The sequence below is a fragment of the Zerene cesonia genome, chromosome 3 (genome assembly GCF_012273895.1).
Source record: "Zerene cesonia ecotype Mississippi chromosome 3, Zerene_cesonia_1.1, whole genome shotgun sequence".
Classification (NCBI taxonomy): Eukaryota; Metazoa; Arthropoda; class Insecta; order Lepidoptera; family Pieridae; genus Zerene; species Zerene cesonia.
This window is the reverse complement of record NC_052104.1, coordinates 5956166-5971734: the sequence shown is the minus strand read 5'-3', so window position 1 is coordinate 5971734 and position 15569 is coordinate 5956166. Positions and strand designations below refer to the sequence as shown.

The window sequence follows — 15569 nt, the reverse complement described above, 5'->3', positions numbered from 1 at the left end:
TATTCAAGTTTTTATCTAATTAACTCGCGTTTTGAGGTGGAATTTTTTAATAAATGCCATTAAATGAAAATTTTGCACCTTACTTTAAACATGTAACGGAATTTGTCTTCGAAGCGTGTACTACATTCAAAGGTATTACCATAAAATATAAGTGCTTTTTAACTCAAAATAAAGTTGAAGTCTATCTATCTCATAGCCTAAAATTATGATCAAAACCAGACCCAACTCAGTTTATTTATTTTTAGGTAGTAATATTTCCTTATACAATTAATTTAATCCGTTTCATGTAAAATTTATAATAAATAAATTGAAACGCGTAGGTATAATAAAGTTTTATACATATTCATGTACTCTACGTCAAATAACTTTCACGTTATGATTTACATAAAAACTTGAAATCGCGTTCTCATACCTCAGTAAAATTAAGCCGTTTAAAAATTCGCCTTTCGCGATACGTCGCCATCAGACCAGCCAATAATTTTTCTTATCGGACTAAATAATTATCAGTTATCGTTGAATTGATTTAGGTCGAGGACCCAAAAATGGCGCCCATATATGGTCAGCAGCATCAACCCTATATTTTTCCGTATACGTTTACTCGACGTTCGAATCGCTTAATTCGAAGCTATGTCAATAAATATTTGAAGCACATACTTATTCCTTTTCGAGCGTCGTGAAAACTATTTGCTCATACTCTCAGTGAAATTTGAGAAAATTGCATGCTATTAAAATAATTGCAGAAATAACTTGGTATAATAAATATGCTCGAGTCAATGATTTTAAACGCATATTGCAATTCAATTATGTAACGCTTGCGATATATGTACCGCTATTTGACATTTATCAACATCACAAGCCGACCAAACAAGTAGATAGGCATGCTGGTGGATCTGTTTTACTGACCGTACCTCGGGCTCAGCTCAAAGAATCCATTTTTTAGTGTTCGTTTGAATGTTTACGTTTCTGTATTAGACATTCGAGATGAAAATCTTCATAGCAAATTAAATGAATCTTAGATGTTCATATCATCATTCGAACAGTGATGAAGCCATTATAAAAAAATAGAGGCATCCACCCTTTTCCTTTTGTATTGTTATCTATAGATATTCATACAAGTATTTAAATAAAGTACATCATTTTAAGGATACGATAAATGAGAAGGGTACTTTACGGTTATTTTAATTTCATTTTGACTTTTATCTTTCCGATTGTTAATAAAATGTTATGGTTTTGCACATCGAAAGCACCGTTCACATTTCGATAGCCGAGGGAGGCGGTCGGAAAACATCAAAAGGCTCGACTTAGTAAATTAAAACATTGAGGCAGCTATCCATAGACGTCTCGCTTGGACGATTTCAAAAATGGCGTCGGGAATCGGTTGGTGACGAGTAAGTTTTTCGCAACCGTCTCCACTCGATAAATAATGCCGCGGACTTTGACAAAAACTTACCTAGTCCTGTTCGGTGGCCGGCGGCGCCTCCCCTCTCCCCGCCCGCCTTGCCTCTCTCTTTGCCCGCACTCTTCCCGTAGTCTTTTTCTGCCCATTCCACGGCGCTCGCGCAATCGCAAACTCGTCACTTTCATTACTATATTCCTAACTATTTACACGGCTACGTGCTAAATAATACCTACTTATGTTTATGGCAATTTGTTTAACTTCACCGACTATGAAATCTGCAGGAACACGACCACGTTTACACTATACTTATGCGAGAGTATTGAAGGTTAGATGGCGCGGTTAGTCTGTCTACACACGAGTCCGATATTCCGGTACATAATTTATTTAACTTATGACTCTTCTTACTTAGCTTTAACTTTAAGGGTACGAGACCGAGTCTCTTTGGTAGGCATATTAATTTGTACAATGTAATTATAGTTCGTTTCGCCGACGACGATGGGCGCTAGCGCTACGGTCGCTCATAATCATATCACTACAATAGAGCTACACTATGATACACGGAAGAGATTTCTACAAATTGCACTGGTTTTCAAACGCGAACATCTAAGACGATAGCGCGAATTAAAATATACGTAAATAATTCAATAAATCAACAAAAACAAAACCCGAAACACAAAATAATACGACCCGTTTCTATACTAACATTAACAGTTTATTCAACGCTCATACAAAGAAACACGTCTGATTCGTGACAATCGATTTAAAAAATAATCACAACAACCGAACAACACTTAAATAACGAAAATAATTACAAACAATTTACAAACACAAAATAGGGACAGTTCGGATTGCAATCGTATCACTGCGCTACGCACGCACGCGGCTCGCGGCTCGCGGCTCGCGCCTAGTGCTCGGGGTGGCCCTGCGCGGCCGCGGCGGCCGCCGCCGCAGCCGCAGCTGCTTTCTGTGCTTGTGCCTGCTTCTCCTGCTCATTTAATTCTTTTATCGCCTGAATCTCCTTCTTAAGCTTCATCCTTCGATTCTGGAACCATATTTTTATTTGCCGCTCCGTAAGACAGAGCGCGTGCGCCATTTCGATGCGTCTCCTCCGCGTGAGGTAGTGGTTTGTGTGGAATTCCTTTTCTAATTCTAGCGTTTGATATCTCGTGTACGTCTGTCTCCCTCGTCTTCTTAGGCCGTTGGCTCCTGAAACAAATAACAAAAAGATTAGTCCTCGATCGTTGTCAAGTATAACAAAAAGTTCGAATAACGTCGGTTAGTCGTTTGATAGTCATTGAATGGGTTCGGTTGTCTACATGTTGAAATGACGTTACAATTGCTTGTAGCGACCGTTTCATTTGATCCTGCCATCAATATTGATGAATGATATGCTAGTAGTCATCCAAAGGTCGTTGTGAATCTTTAAAAGATAAAATTATTTAGTTACATCTTAAAACGTATGGCTTAAAATGCATACAATTCATAGGGCTCATTACTGAATACCCGCGTAAAGGTCGAAACGCAAGGAACATTATTAATCTTCGTTGAGCCTTCCTTACTGGAAAAGCTTTTGAATTGGTTACCGAGAACCCGATTCACGGGAGCGATAGCCGAGTAGGGGCCACATGCCCGCGGCTCGTGAAAATTCGATCACGTTCAGGGCTACCTCCGTAACAAAGTAATTGGCTGATATGACGTCCTACCGCGTCGCGAGCGCATAGCATTGTAGCATTTTTAATATGAAACCATGATCTGACTTCTAATTGGATAATTCAAACTATTTAAATATATATTATGGGTATGAATGAAGTAATATAAAAGCATTGCTTTATGTACTGGTATATAAATATTTATGAATTCGAGAGCCTTTCGACATGTTGGACATGACATGACATAAATAAATAAATAAATAAATGTTTCGAATATTATTTATAATTAGTACTAGTTAGAATTGTAATTGATTGTTTTTGTATTGATAACCCTTAGACCATCCTGAAGATGCAATTATGCATAAAAAGCATTTATTTCTCGTTGCTAATTTTTTTAACTTGATAATCATATCCAAAGTTAATGTTATAAACATTATTGGAAGCTTTTATCTTCATCGTATAGTTAAAATATAACTAGAAAAAATGTAAGTATACCTTCAACACAACATAAATTAGTCGGCGAATATTCAACATAAAAACGTTATCGTAAAATCAATATGTGTAGGCAATATGGTCAGCCGCTGATAGGTGTTCCATTGCAGTAAATTATACGATCAACTTCCACCATAAATGAAATGTACAACCGGTTGATATAAATAACGTGTCAAAAACCAATCAAGGGCTCAAAAGACCAAACACGCAAGTAACACGTTGCCTTTGAAGTTGATACAAAAATAAAAGCACTTTAAAACGAGGCCGAAGAACGCTTCTCACAGTGTAAAAGGGTTGGCAAGCGATTTAATGGCTTAATTATCTCAAGTAGTGGGAGCGGGCAGCTTAAAGACCACAGCGCATGTATGCGTTTATCTATTATATTGAAAGAGTTCAAGTCACGGGAGGCAGACATATTTATTGAACTATGCACTAACTGAATCTTTCCATTCGTAATTTACTGAGCAATTCTTTATGGGAACAAAAATAGAGTATTTGCGTTTCATTATAACAATTTTCAAGCACCAAATTTTAAATGCCTAACGAAATGGATCTTTATGTCAGCTAAATAATTATAAAACATGGGTCTGAAATACCTTAGAAAAGAATTTTCTTAGTGTAAATTTTAAAACGCCCTCACTTCAGGAGTTAAGTGCACCTTTTTAATAATTAACAAATTTATCTGCGGGCGGTTAATTGAGTGACGCTAATTGTTTGAGCCACAAAAGCCTCTGCTACGAGTCGCCGTAAATATACTGGGACCTTTTCTTGCCGCTGTATATAGCACAAGTAGGTACTTTCATGTAATCAATCGACGTTAATCCCATTAAAAAAGCAATGAAAGAAGAGAACAAAAAGATATGTATTTTTTATTATTTTGTCTAAGCGAAGAACGCCGTTTGAAGAAATTCTACAATGCAGTCGATTGCAACAATGTGCACTTTGATAAATAAGTATAATTAAATCCCCGATACGTATGTAAAAGGAAACCAAGTAATTACTCCAATTTCATACCATATAAAAACACAAACTTGTTATCGTCTTTAGTCCGTAGGATAATTAATATATATTAAAGAGCGAAAAGAAAATAAACGAATATGAAGTCTAATTAATGCCAGTGATTTCTGTCAATTTGTGCCTTATAAATTCTCTTCAAAATCTGGCGTATACCATAAAAGCAATAAACATGACACAAATGGCTTCATTAAGGCATTGGGCGGGTCTTTGACTAGCAAAAAAGATGTGTGGTGAGGCCTTAATAGGTAAATAATGACACCGAATGTTTCCGTAAGCAGCAAATCTGAAACATCATCTGTGCATCTGTGTCGAGTTCCGGCGTTGAATATTGTAGGGCCCGCCCTTACGAAATTCGCTTCAAATCACATACTAAAGTGTATATATGAGTCACAGATACGTATTTAAATGAAGAAATAATGATTAAGCGTAGTATATATGCAAAACAAAAACAAAAGTCAAGTATGCTAATTAACACTCAATCCACACTGATGGATAAGGAATAAAATGTGAATTATCCATTCTTATTTTCTTACACTAGAGGAGTAAAAAGCATTACTTCCACGGAAATCGAGACGAACCATTCCCAAGACCCCTGAACAAGTGTCAGGCCCAACCCGTTTTGCAACACGTGTCTCGAACAAAAGAAACTCCGGCAACTTACCCGCTTTCCTCCTGCCAAGCGACAAAAGGATTGCGTAAGTTTATATTAGTCGTAAAGAATTTTGAACTAAGATCTATAGTCTGTAAACCGCTCGTAATTCTCAATGGTCCCGCAATTGCGGGGGACATTCGCAACAACTGTTGTTTGCTTCGATGTTTTAATTGTTCGTAATTCGTAAAACTTTTCTTCGTGATTTACACCCGCTGTTCATTCCATCGGCGTCTAAGACTGATTTTTTTACGCAACATGTGCCGCAGCTTGACACAGGATGTGGTTATTTACTCTTGAGGGGTCGTTAAGGCTTGTAAAAACATTGATTTTATTATGTGTGAAAGCCACTAACTAGAATAAGAGATAAAGACGTGGCTATTGAGACGCATAATTGCAAGCTTAATGCGCAATCACATGCCCACGCGTGTAATTTTCTACGATAGAATTATGCAAATTTAATGCCTCTTTCAAAGTCGAATATACAAAACTATTATAGACCAATATCAATTTCAATTTATTAACACAAAAATATATATAATTCTTATTCATGTTAATACATACTGAAACGAGTGTCATAACCTATAAAGAATAACTCGTCAGTCTTGTACACGATTTACTAAGTAAAAAATATAAGACAATAACGGTCAATTTTACACAAAACAAGTTTTAAAATCGGTCGCTTACTTTTCCGAATTCCGCTTATTACATATTCAGAGGCAGCCAGTTGACCGAGCTTATAATTTTTATTGGTAAATCGAATCGAAAATTACGAAATGAACACTTTCAGCGACAGTGAATATATTTTGATGGACGTTAATGCGTCGATACCTAAAGGCGTTTTACATATGAGCACATGATGTAGGTGAGGTAGCGTTATACAGGTAACGCGGCGAGCCTACAACCTGGGTGGTCCAACCTCTGTGATCATTCGATATATAATACCTGTTAATGTACATAACAACGTTTATGTCGGTCGAGTTTCGTGTCTCGCCGTCTTTATATAGATTCGTGTTACATGCTGAGTAATTAAATTCGTGTTCAACTTTCGATGCTCCTTTTTTATAAATAAAATTTTAATGGTGATCCATATATTTTTATTTTAATCAAATTATAGGACGTCGGAGACTTTATTAACAGTTTCTGTATTGCTTCGCTATTTCTTATTAGTTTCCTGCACCTTATTTGAAATAAGTAGTTATAATGGTATTAAAATGGCGCCCAGAGCGTTCTCACTGCATAAATAAGAAACGTAGGCACGTGTGCGCGTGTTAATTATAATAGAGTAGAAGATGCCGCTATCTTCCCAGCGACTTCCAATCAGACCACTAGATGTGTATCGACTTAAGAGTCTGCTTGTTATCTCAAAAACGCAATATGAATAATACATTAGTCACCGGCGCAGCATACTCGAGTACTTAAATTGGCAAAGCTTAATTGACTCAAAGTTGAAAATGAAACACGCTCGAAGCGTGGTTTTCTTACATACGAACGAGAATTTTTTATTCACTCTGAATCCGCCACGGAATCAATTTAAATTGGTTATGTGGGATTCTGGACGGAGTGTACGGAAAAAGGATTGAAAATTTGAAAACAATAGCGAAATTAAGTGCCTATAAGATAAACAACTTCTTTCGTTCATCCCATCTCAGACGTTATTATGACATTAAGGGTTAAAGGAACTATTTATTTTTTCGCAATTACTTTATATTTGAAATTGAATTTTTACAACTGTCTTCGGATGTTATTTATGAGATAAGTTCGTGAAGAACGTCGATAAATTTTGCAAACGTGTATAAACTACAAATTCTATAGCGATAAAACATTATGCGACCGCAATCAGTGGAATATGATAAATTGATATAAACTGCATTGAAAGCACCAATTTGTTTTTCCTTGTAATCATTGCAATAATGGAATTTAATGAATATTTACATAATGTAAACAATTTTCTTTATACCTATACAAACAGCTAGTGCAAACTGCAAAATGAGATGGTGACCAATCGTAAATAACGGTTTCCGCCGCCAATCAATACGGCTTGTGTAAAAAGTTAGTTATTATCATAATTGCGAGGCAGTAACAACATGCCACGAAATACTTTCGAGAAGTTTTATCGAGAAAATTATCATTTTCGCTGGCGAATTGACGTTTCGAGCGAAGTCTTGCTATCTTTATAAAATTAATAAGCGGTATTTATAATAAATGCAAATTGGTAATTGACGGTATTTAAGTTTACGTTCTGTTACTCGTAGCTCGTAAATCGTTATATAATAAATCCCGCGGACTGTATGTACCTACGTAATTTATATAGCCACTGCCCTTTACACTTTACATGGGCATATGTATTATTTATATCACGCACGTTATAAAGTTACGCCTTCGACAACGGATGCAATTCATGACAGCCGCAATATTGGAGTTTAAACGAGATGTTATCGAAATTGAAGAGATGTACCCTAAACAATGTTCGAACCCTTTTGACATCGCTTTTCGATATGCTGGACCCATATTAGCTCATAGATCAGGCTCGAAAGCAATAAAAATTGGACGTCCCTCCGGGATTAGGACAAACCCTGACGTATGTGGCATGTAAAACCCTGAGACTTTCTCCTTCAAGGGGACAATGCGAACTTATTTAAAAATCAATTTAGCTTCTAACGCCCTCGACTGTGCAATAATATAATGTATACAGCACATTTCCTTGCCGATAAAATATGATCAATACATTCGTTACTCAAAATATATGGCGCATAAATCAATAACGGCGTACTGATACTGGATTTACGAGATCATTCAGCTCATAACATGAATAACACAAAATGCATGATATCTATATTCAATCGAAAATCGTAAAAGGGAGCACGTAATTTAAATTGGCACAAGCATTGACGCGAATAAATACAACAAAAAGCAAATCACTGAAACCACGCTAACAAGATGCAGCTGTTGCGATGTCTCAAGCGGAGACCATTTTGAAAAACTCGTTAGTCCTCGAAAATAGAATATAAAATGTGTCACTCCTTCCCTAATAAATCAGCCGTGATTAATGTTTGTTTGTAACGAAGCGCTCCGTGTGACGGGGCTGTGCCTCATTGGGTGGCGTGGTGGCCATATTGCACAGGACTTGTAGCTGTCAAACTTTGAAATATCGCTGGTCGCTTTCTACCCTCGGATTAGACTACGTCTTATCTTAAAATAACGAGATAAGTACAAAACACGGAATCGCAAACGTAACATCTACCTGAGAATTTATCGCCTAAATAAAAAACGAAAGATGAATTTCCAAATGTTATTTTGATTTCACGGACATTTCTGATAAATTGTCGTTTTGTTCTGGAGGTGTAAAATTATAGCGCTACAGTGACTGCAAAGGAATATGTGTTGATTTATATTTTGACATAAAAGCCAAAACATTCGTTTCTATTGTAAAAATCAATTTATTATCAAATAAATTGGACAAGCCACGCTATTCTTGTTACAAAAAATGGACTAAAGACATTGACTAAATATTATTTATTTATATGTATTTTATCTCTTGCTGATGCTATTTGTTATAAAGAAAAAAAAACATAATATTTATACGGTTTCTACAAAATCCAAACTTTATTAAAGTCGTCTCAGAATTATCATTCATAGCATATTATCTCAGTCAAACAAATCATGAATCTTCGTACTTTGCCTAGTTGATCGGATAAGTTTTATTGTCCCGGTAACAAGTTTGATTGCAGGCCGGAGACCGCAAAGTAGACATTTACCTACCACGTACCCATTGGTTATACAAATCATAAACTGTCAAACGTGCCGATATCGTCCTTAAGTTAAGACATTAGGGTCGTTATTTTCAGTGAAAAAGCTGTACGTGAGTGGAGCTAAAGTGTCCGTTCGAGTGAACCGCCAATTTGCGATTTAACGTATGTAATGTGAGTACGTGAAAGCGAATCATACAATTCCGATAATGATCTCCTCCGATCTCATCCATGTAAATGTCTGAAATAAGAGAATAGCGGCTGCAAACTTCAGGATACCTTTGACATTTTCAATATTGTATTGTTCGTTTTGCTTTAAGCGCTCATCACTTAGTATATTCATTTAGTATATATTACGTTAATTATAATTTTGCAAGAACTTCAAATACTATAAAATATATAATAAGCCTCTTAAATTATAGATTATACGTAATTTTTATTGTTGCAATAAATGTTTAAATGTAAGTCCACTCTTCCCTGTGTCATAAAACATTACGCTAATTATTTAAAATTTGATAATACGCTACATATTTCATGCGCTATTCAATCGGTAGTTTGTTTTGAAAATATATGATTGTATTGCAAATTCACCTGACTTTTTTCACAAGTTCAAATTCCGGTAGCTGCGGTAAGTTAAGTTGGAGCAAGTTTCTAAGTTAAGTTTCAAGTTGGCAAAGAAACCACAAAGGCAGGACTAACTAAATCTCCGGATATATGAAGTCTGGAATTTCATGCACATAATAATCGGTATAAATTAAGAAGTAGGTATTGGATTAGAAAAACAGCTCAGTGTAAAAGAGTTAAGAGTATTATAATAAAGTTTATATATATTTCGTTAGTTAGTCTTACGACACAAATAAATTGAAATTATTACAAACAAGTCTTCTTATTTACATACTTTTTGCGCTACATGAAATAAATGGACCGAGTAATATTAAACAATCTAGGTAGATGTATTTTTATCAAAGCAAATTGAGCAAAAAAAGTTTAAGTTTGAATCATTATACATAAGTTAGTTATGTGAAAGTAAGTACTGTTTGCATTGCGCTTAAATGCAAGTTTGGTCGTTGAGGCAGGGATTTCGCTAGGATTTTGTCTGCGTTTGAAATAAATTTACCAGATCTGCAGTCTGAATGTGTTGAGACATTGCAGTTTTTAGCCAAGAGTTATATCTGTACGAACAAAGGAATATGCAAACTAAAAGAGTATTATATTTTCGTCTATATATTTACGGGGTATTTTGAGAATTTATGGTTTTGGGTTTCACTAAACACTACTAACATAGTTTTTTTAAACAAATTATTACTAACAAAATGAGTTTTTACAGTTGCTCGAATAAATAAATGAAAGAACTAAACGACCATGTTTTTCGATACTTATTGGTACATAAAGTGTCCATACGTATGATGGAACTTTTAGTAACCTGCAATTGCATAACATTACAACACTAATAGTTGTGTAGTGTAAAGAAACAAAGCTGAAGAATTTATTACAAACTAAACACATATCGATGGCGATGTCGCGCCACATCAAGCCATAAAACGTTCTCCCCGAAACCTGTGTCAATAAAGATAAAGGAAAACTAATATCAAAACAGGAATAGGCACGTGATAAGAAAACATTTATTCCCTATGTTTAATGCATGATTTGTCATAATTTTCCAGCCTCCCTTGTCTGTCCGTTGTTTTGTATCTAGCGGAGCAATGGGCGTTTATAATTTATTGCTTATCTTATTTATTTCGGACGAGAAAAATTGTTTGGGGGAAAGATTGGAAGCAATGTCAGGGTTATTAACAAATTTCTGTCGAGATTGCGGGTCTCAGTTGTCTATTCCATATTTTGTTGGAAAGCGAATGTAGGTGGTTATGTATAAAATTAAAAAGGTTTAATTTGCCAAAACTCAAAAGGATAAAAGTTTACTGTGGATTTTAGGTCAGAATTCACTTTTCATCTGAAATTTAATCGATGGGCTGCATAAAAATTTTCATAATAGAAACAATAATAAAAGTTATCGTAGCTAATTTAAAAGATAAAAGTGCAACATTCAGTTTATATTTGCCCCTCAGTAAGCGGCAATAAAACTGCGAATCAAAAGTTCCCAATAAATCACAATATGGCGTCCGCTGCCCCGTGTTTGCTCTCGCCCACATAATCCGTTCATACGGCGGTAAATCCATCCAACGGTGTCGAGCTCAGTACTAAATCATCATAAGAGAATCCCTCGCTATAAACACGTACAAGAACTAACTATTCTTCACTTTTTATTTCACCCAAATCCCCATCTTCGATCGAGAACATTAAAATAAAGTTTTAAAGTTGGAAAGTATTTTCGTTAAAATTCCAGAATCATTATCAGATCGTTCTCTGTCGCGTGGTGCTGTGAAAAACTAGCCAATATATTCCAGTCGTTTTGTTCGATTTCCGCGGCGGTGCCGTTACTGAAAAAGTTTGCATCGTAATGCAATCGTGTGGCATTAGTTTTGCAGTTTATCAGCCCGTACTCGCCGCTGCAAAAGCTTTGAGGGATTAATACGGTAGCACGCTGTGGAATAAATTATTCGTTTACAAAATACAATTTACACTCGTCCGTAATTAGCATGTATTTATACATGTGCAATTATATACTGAGGCCGTGTACTTAAAAACTTGTGACAGCGGCATGCTGTACATATTTAAAAATTAAATTTCGCGTACACGTTTCCGCGTATAATAGAACAAAAAACTCACATCGGCGCAATTATGTGCACTTAGCTGAGCCGGCATTTCAGTACATCAAAAATAAAATGAAGTTGTACAACAATAAAAAGTTGACTAAACAACAAGCGCTCATGCAATATTTGTTTGTACATCGCAATTTTTAGTTGAGGGCAGTGAGCTATCGCTGCAATTTGACTTTTTCGGTCGATTTATGGGAGTCGGTGCGCGGAAAGTGGGCAAACAAGCGGAATTTGTTGGAGCAAAGGGCTATTTTTTAGTGTTGCAACTCTTTATATCAGTCACATGTCTAGCTGGTGGATTGCGTACGTGATTGATGTGTTTACGGTAGTGCATGGCGTGGATAACATGATGCATGCGTGCGCAACAAAGCTAAATTGTAGTATTGATTGCTGCAACTTGCTAACTGCATGCGTGTTTATTAACTAACTTTTATGGTGGAATTTGTTTGAAAATACATATCTTATGAATAAATTAAAAGTGGCTAGGATATTAAAAGCACTAGGCAATCTTACAAATTCATTAACAATTTCCACGATTTTTATTATATTGCAATTGATTATAAGTAAATAATTTTGTTACATAGAACCAAAATGTTTGTGAATCTTCCAAACATATATGCATCTATATTTAAAGTCATCTGTATTCATGTGGGCATATAGCTGACATAAAAAGACAACAACATACACGTTTACTCGAACTAGTCACATTTACATACGAGTTTCGTAACAATAGCTTCTGTGATCAGTTAAGTTTGTTAGTCCGTCTCTACGTCAGTACTGGACATGTAGATGAAGGCGATAGGCGGCCGCCAACGTCGCAATAGCTGGCGTCGTTTTGTTAAAGGAAATTGTGAAATATGTCCAACTATGTACCTAAGTAGTAGTATTTTATTCGTCTTGTTATAGATAAATATATTGGGAACGTCTTAAACGAAATGATTAAAAATACTTTCGAATAATTAGCAGTAAACATTGACTTGACATGTTTACATACAAGATTATGGTATAAAACGAGACCTAAATATGTGAGCCAATATATCATCACTTTATTTTTATAATATATAAACTTGATGAGAAAACAAATAACGGAGGGAATAGTAACATAAATTCTCCTTACGCTTCTCGTGGGATGTATTAATTCAGGGAGGTCTGATACATTTTTCAGCGAAGTCAAAAGTTTAAATTATGTATCTTTGTTTCGCTTGTAAAACAAACGTTAATCAAACACGAGCAAGAATAATGTTTGTAAAAATAAACTTGAATAGTTCCAATAATTCGGTGCAGCGCGTAGAAAAAAGCAATCGTTACTACTAGTTCAATACCTAGTAATTACAGATATAATTGTAACAAGCTGTAATTCAAGCATTTAAACACTGAATTACAGTGAGACCTCAACTTTTAGAAACCTTATTACCTATTAGTTTTACAATATCAATGGGTATATGGCTTAATATACATATATGTGTACGTAAGTCTTATCTACACGAGCTACATTGGGCTAGTCAGAGATAAACGGCGGGCTTGTAGACAATATTTCATTTCCAATGTCTACAAGATACTTCACTGAATCATAATATGCAAACCGACCTAGAGGTTACTCATGTCTTGTGGACAGCTAGCGGGAACTGTATGCTTTTTTTTTGTGTTTATTATATAATTTAAGAGAAGCATTTCTATTTATTCTACGCGTTTGGACGTTTGTTATTAAAAAACGCGAAAACGGCTTGACCGATTTGGAATACTGATAGGCTGCTACTTTACATTCGGAAGAAATTTTAATGTTTTATGTTCGAAAACATTTATATAAACAAACTTATTTTATAAGCTTTTTTAATAACATTGGGATATATTAGAACAAATTTATCCCTTAAATATCGTGGCTAAAGATTTTACTGTTATAATACTATCGCTACTCCATTCTCGACGTTGTTCTGTAGTCTCTTACAATACCTACAAGTATGGTATTGAGATTTGAGATCAGAAGAATACAATTGTATACGAGCTCTATTACCTTTTACGTAGCAGTTCTTAAATTCACTTTAACTTTGTTCCCGGTATCAAAGAAGAGGAATAAAGTATAAACTTTTAGTATTAAATACGATAACTTATTGGATATGGAAGGAACCCCAGGACTTGTCTCTGGCATCATTGTTTTTTCATTATTCTCTGTAAAAACTACTTTCGAAAGCAATGGTAAATATAATGACAATTCTAAAGCGCTTCTATATGAAATGTAATTAGTTTCAGTTGTAAATTTGATGAATTTGACAACATATTATAATTCAATTATTTGAATATAAAGAATTGAGTTACGAATAGTTCTAACCAAGGAAAACGCGTTCCAACAGAACACGGGTTATTAACTGTAACATATATAGTTAAATAAAAAAAGATTTAATACTCTAGCAAAAAGATCTTTCAAAATACTTGAATAAATCCGCAATAAATAATGTAACTACACACAAGTATATCGCATTTTTGTACATCGAATAAAAATCCTCTCTGAAGAAGGAAACGAATCGTCATAGATAATGCAATAATAGAGATGCGTAAGTACGTATTTACTGTAAGGCATGAATTCAGCCGTTGTTAATTTGTCACAGTGAATTAGCCACGGACGGGGTAAGTGATAGCCTTAGCATGTTGCACCCTGCATGGCGCCAATATGCTCGTAAATGTCGTTACAGCACAATTTAATACCTAACTATGCGCCTAGATGCGTATCTGTTTATATATTGTTGTGCTAATCAATGGTAAACATTCACAATACATGTGTAACGAGAGACTATGAATGGAAATTTACATCAATTACGGGATATAAGATGTTAATAAAGTACATTGAATAGATTTGTTTCCAACTAAGATAGATTTTAAGGTAAGTGCTATTGTATTTTTTAAATTTACAGAGAATTAAGTGTTGTCTATTTAAACTTTCATACCATTTAATAAACATAAATTAGGGGTAAATATAAAATAATCTTTTGATGTTGACATATTATTTTTTGCAATTTCTCAAATACAGTCGTGAACAAAAAACAAAACCCGACCGTTAAATGAATGTTTGCAAAAATTTTATGGCGATTGTATTGTTAGAACGAATCGTAAAAAACTATAAGAATTGTAAGTTTTAACTTCTTACCTTTGTGCACAAGATAAAGGGAGAAAGTTGCGCAACGAATGGTCAGCTTTCTAAAATTCTATATCGCCGGTCCATTGTTCAGAATAAAACTCTTTAAAGAAAGTTACTGGAACAAAGTCCTTCGCCATGGGAGTGTTTTTACAATTGGTGCTAAAAAAATGTACGATTATTAATTTCTGGTTCGCTGTAAAAAATTGGTTCAAATTTAAATAGAAATATTAACCAAAAGATTAATTGATATTGAGTGATGGAAATGAAGCACAACTTTAATTGTTGGCTTGCACAATGAGATCGACACTGTCATTTAAAATTGTAAAGGAGATAATAATTTCCTTTTATTCACAATCACGTTAACGATGCATGTGATAAAATAAATTCAATTGCCCTTTTCACTGCGAATTTACATTATGAAAAATAAATAAGCCAATCGATCATTTCATTATCGTTGCGTATCTCGTTTTAAATTCATAATGTAAGGCGCTAACAGTGGTAATAAACAATGGGCCGCGTGTAATGCAGACGTTTATGATTGTCGAGAAACATGACAATAATGCATCAACTATATCAAGCCTCATTGAGCTAGATGCGCGGTGCATAAATCATCGAATCGGACTCGCAAATAAATCGAATAAAAACTACGCATTGCGCTTTCGATGAAAGGCTTTGTTTTAGACTGAATCGAACTACGCTCTGAATAGAATGCCGTTTTATAATACCAACAGGAGTTATTTCAAAACTACTATGCGATACATTGGTTA

The 15569-nt window shown here is 35.0% G+C and overlaps 1 protein-coding gene across 2 annotated transcripts in view; it reads right to left on the bottom strand.

The window, feature by feature from the left end:
- Positions 1 to 1158: 1158 nt before the first annotated feature.
- LOC119837807 (homeotic protein ultrabithorax) overlaps positions 1159 to 15569 on the bottom strand; it is a 79906-nt gene continuing 65495 nt past the window's right edge. The window contains exon 3 of one of the 2 annotated variants that reach the window (XM_038363574.1): positions 1159 to 2605. In XM_038363574.1, coding sequence (XP_038219502.1) covers positions 2304 to 2605 — 302 coding nt within the window. In that variant the 3' untranslated portion in view covers positions 1159 to 2303. The remainder of the gene's footprint in view (positions 2606 to 15569) is intronic. The other variant, XM_038363583.1, reaches the window with a different exon arrangement.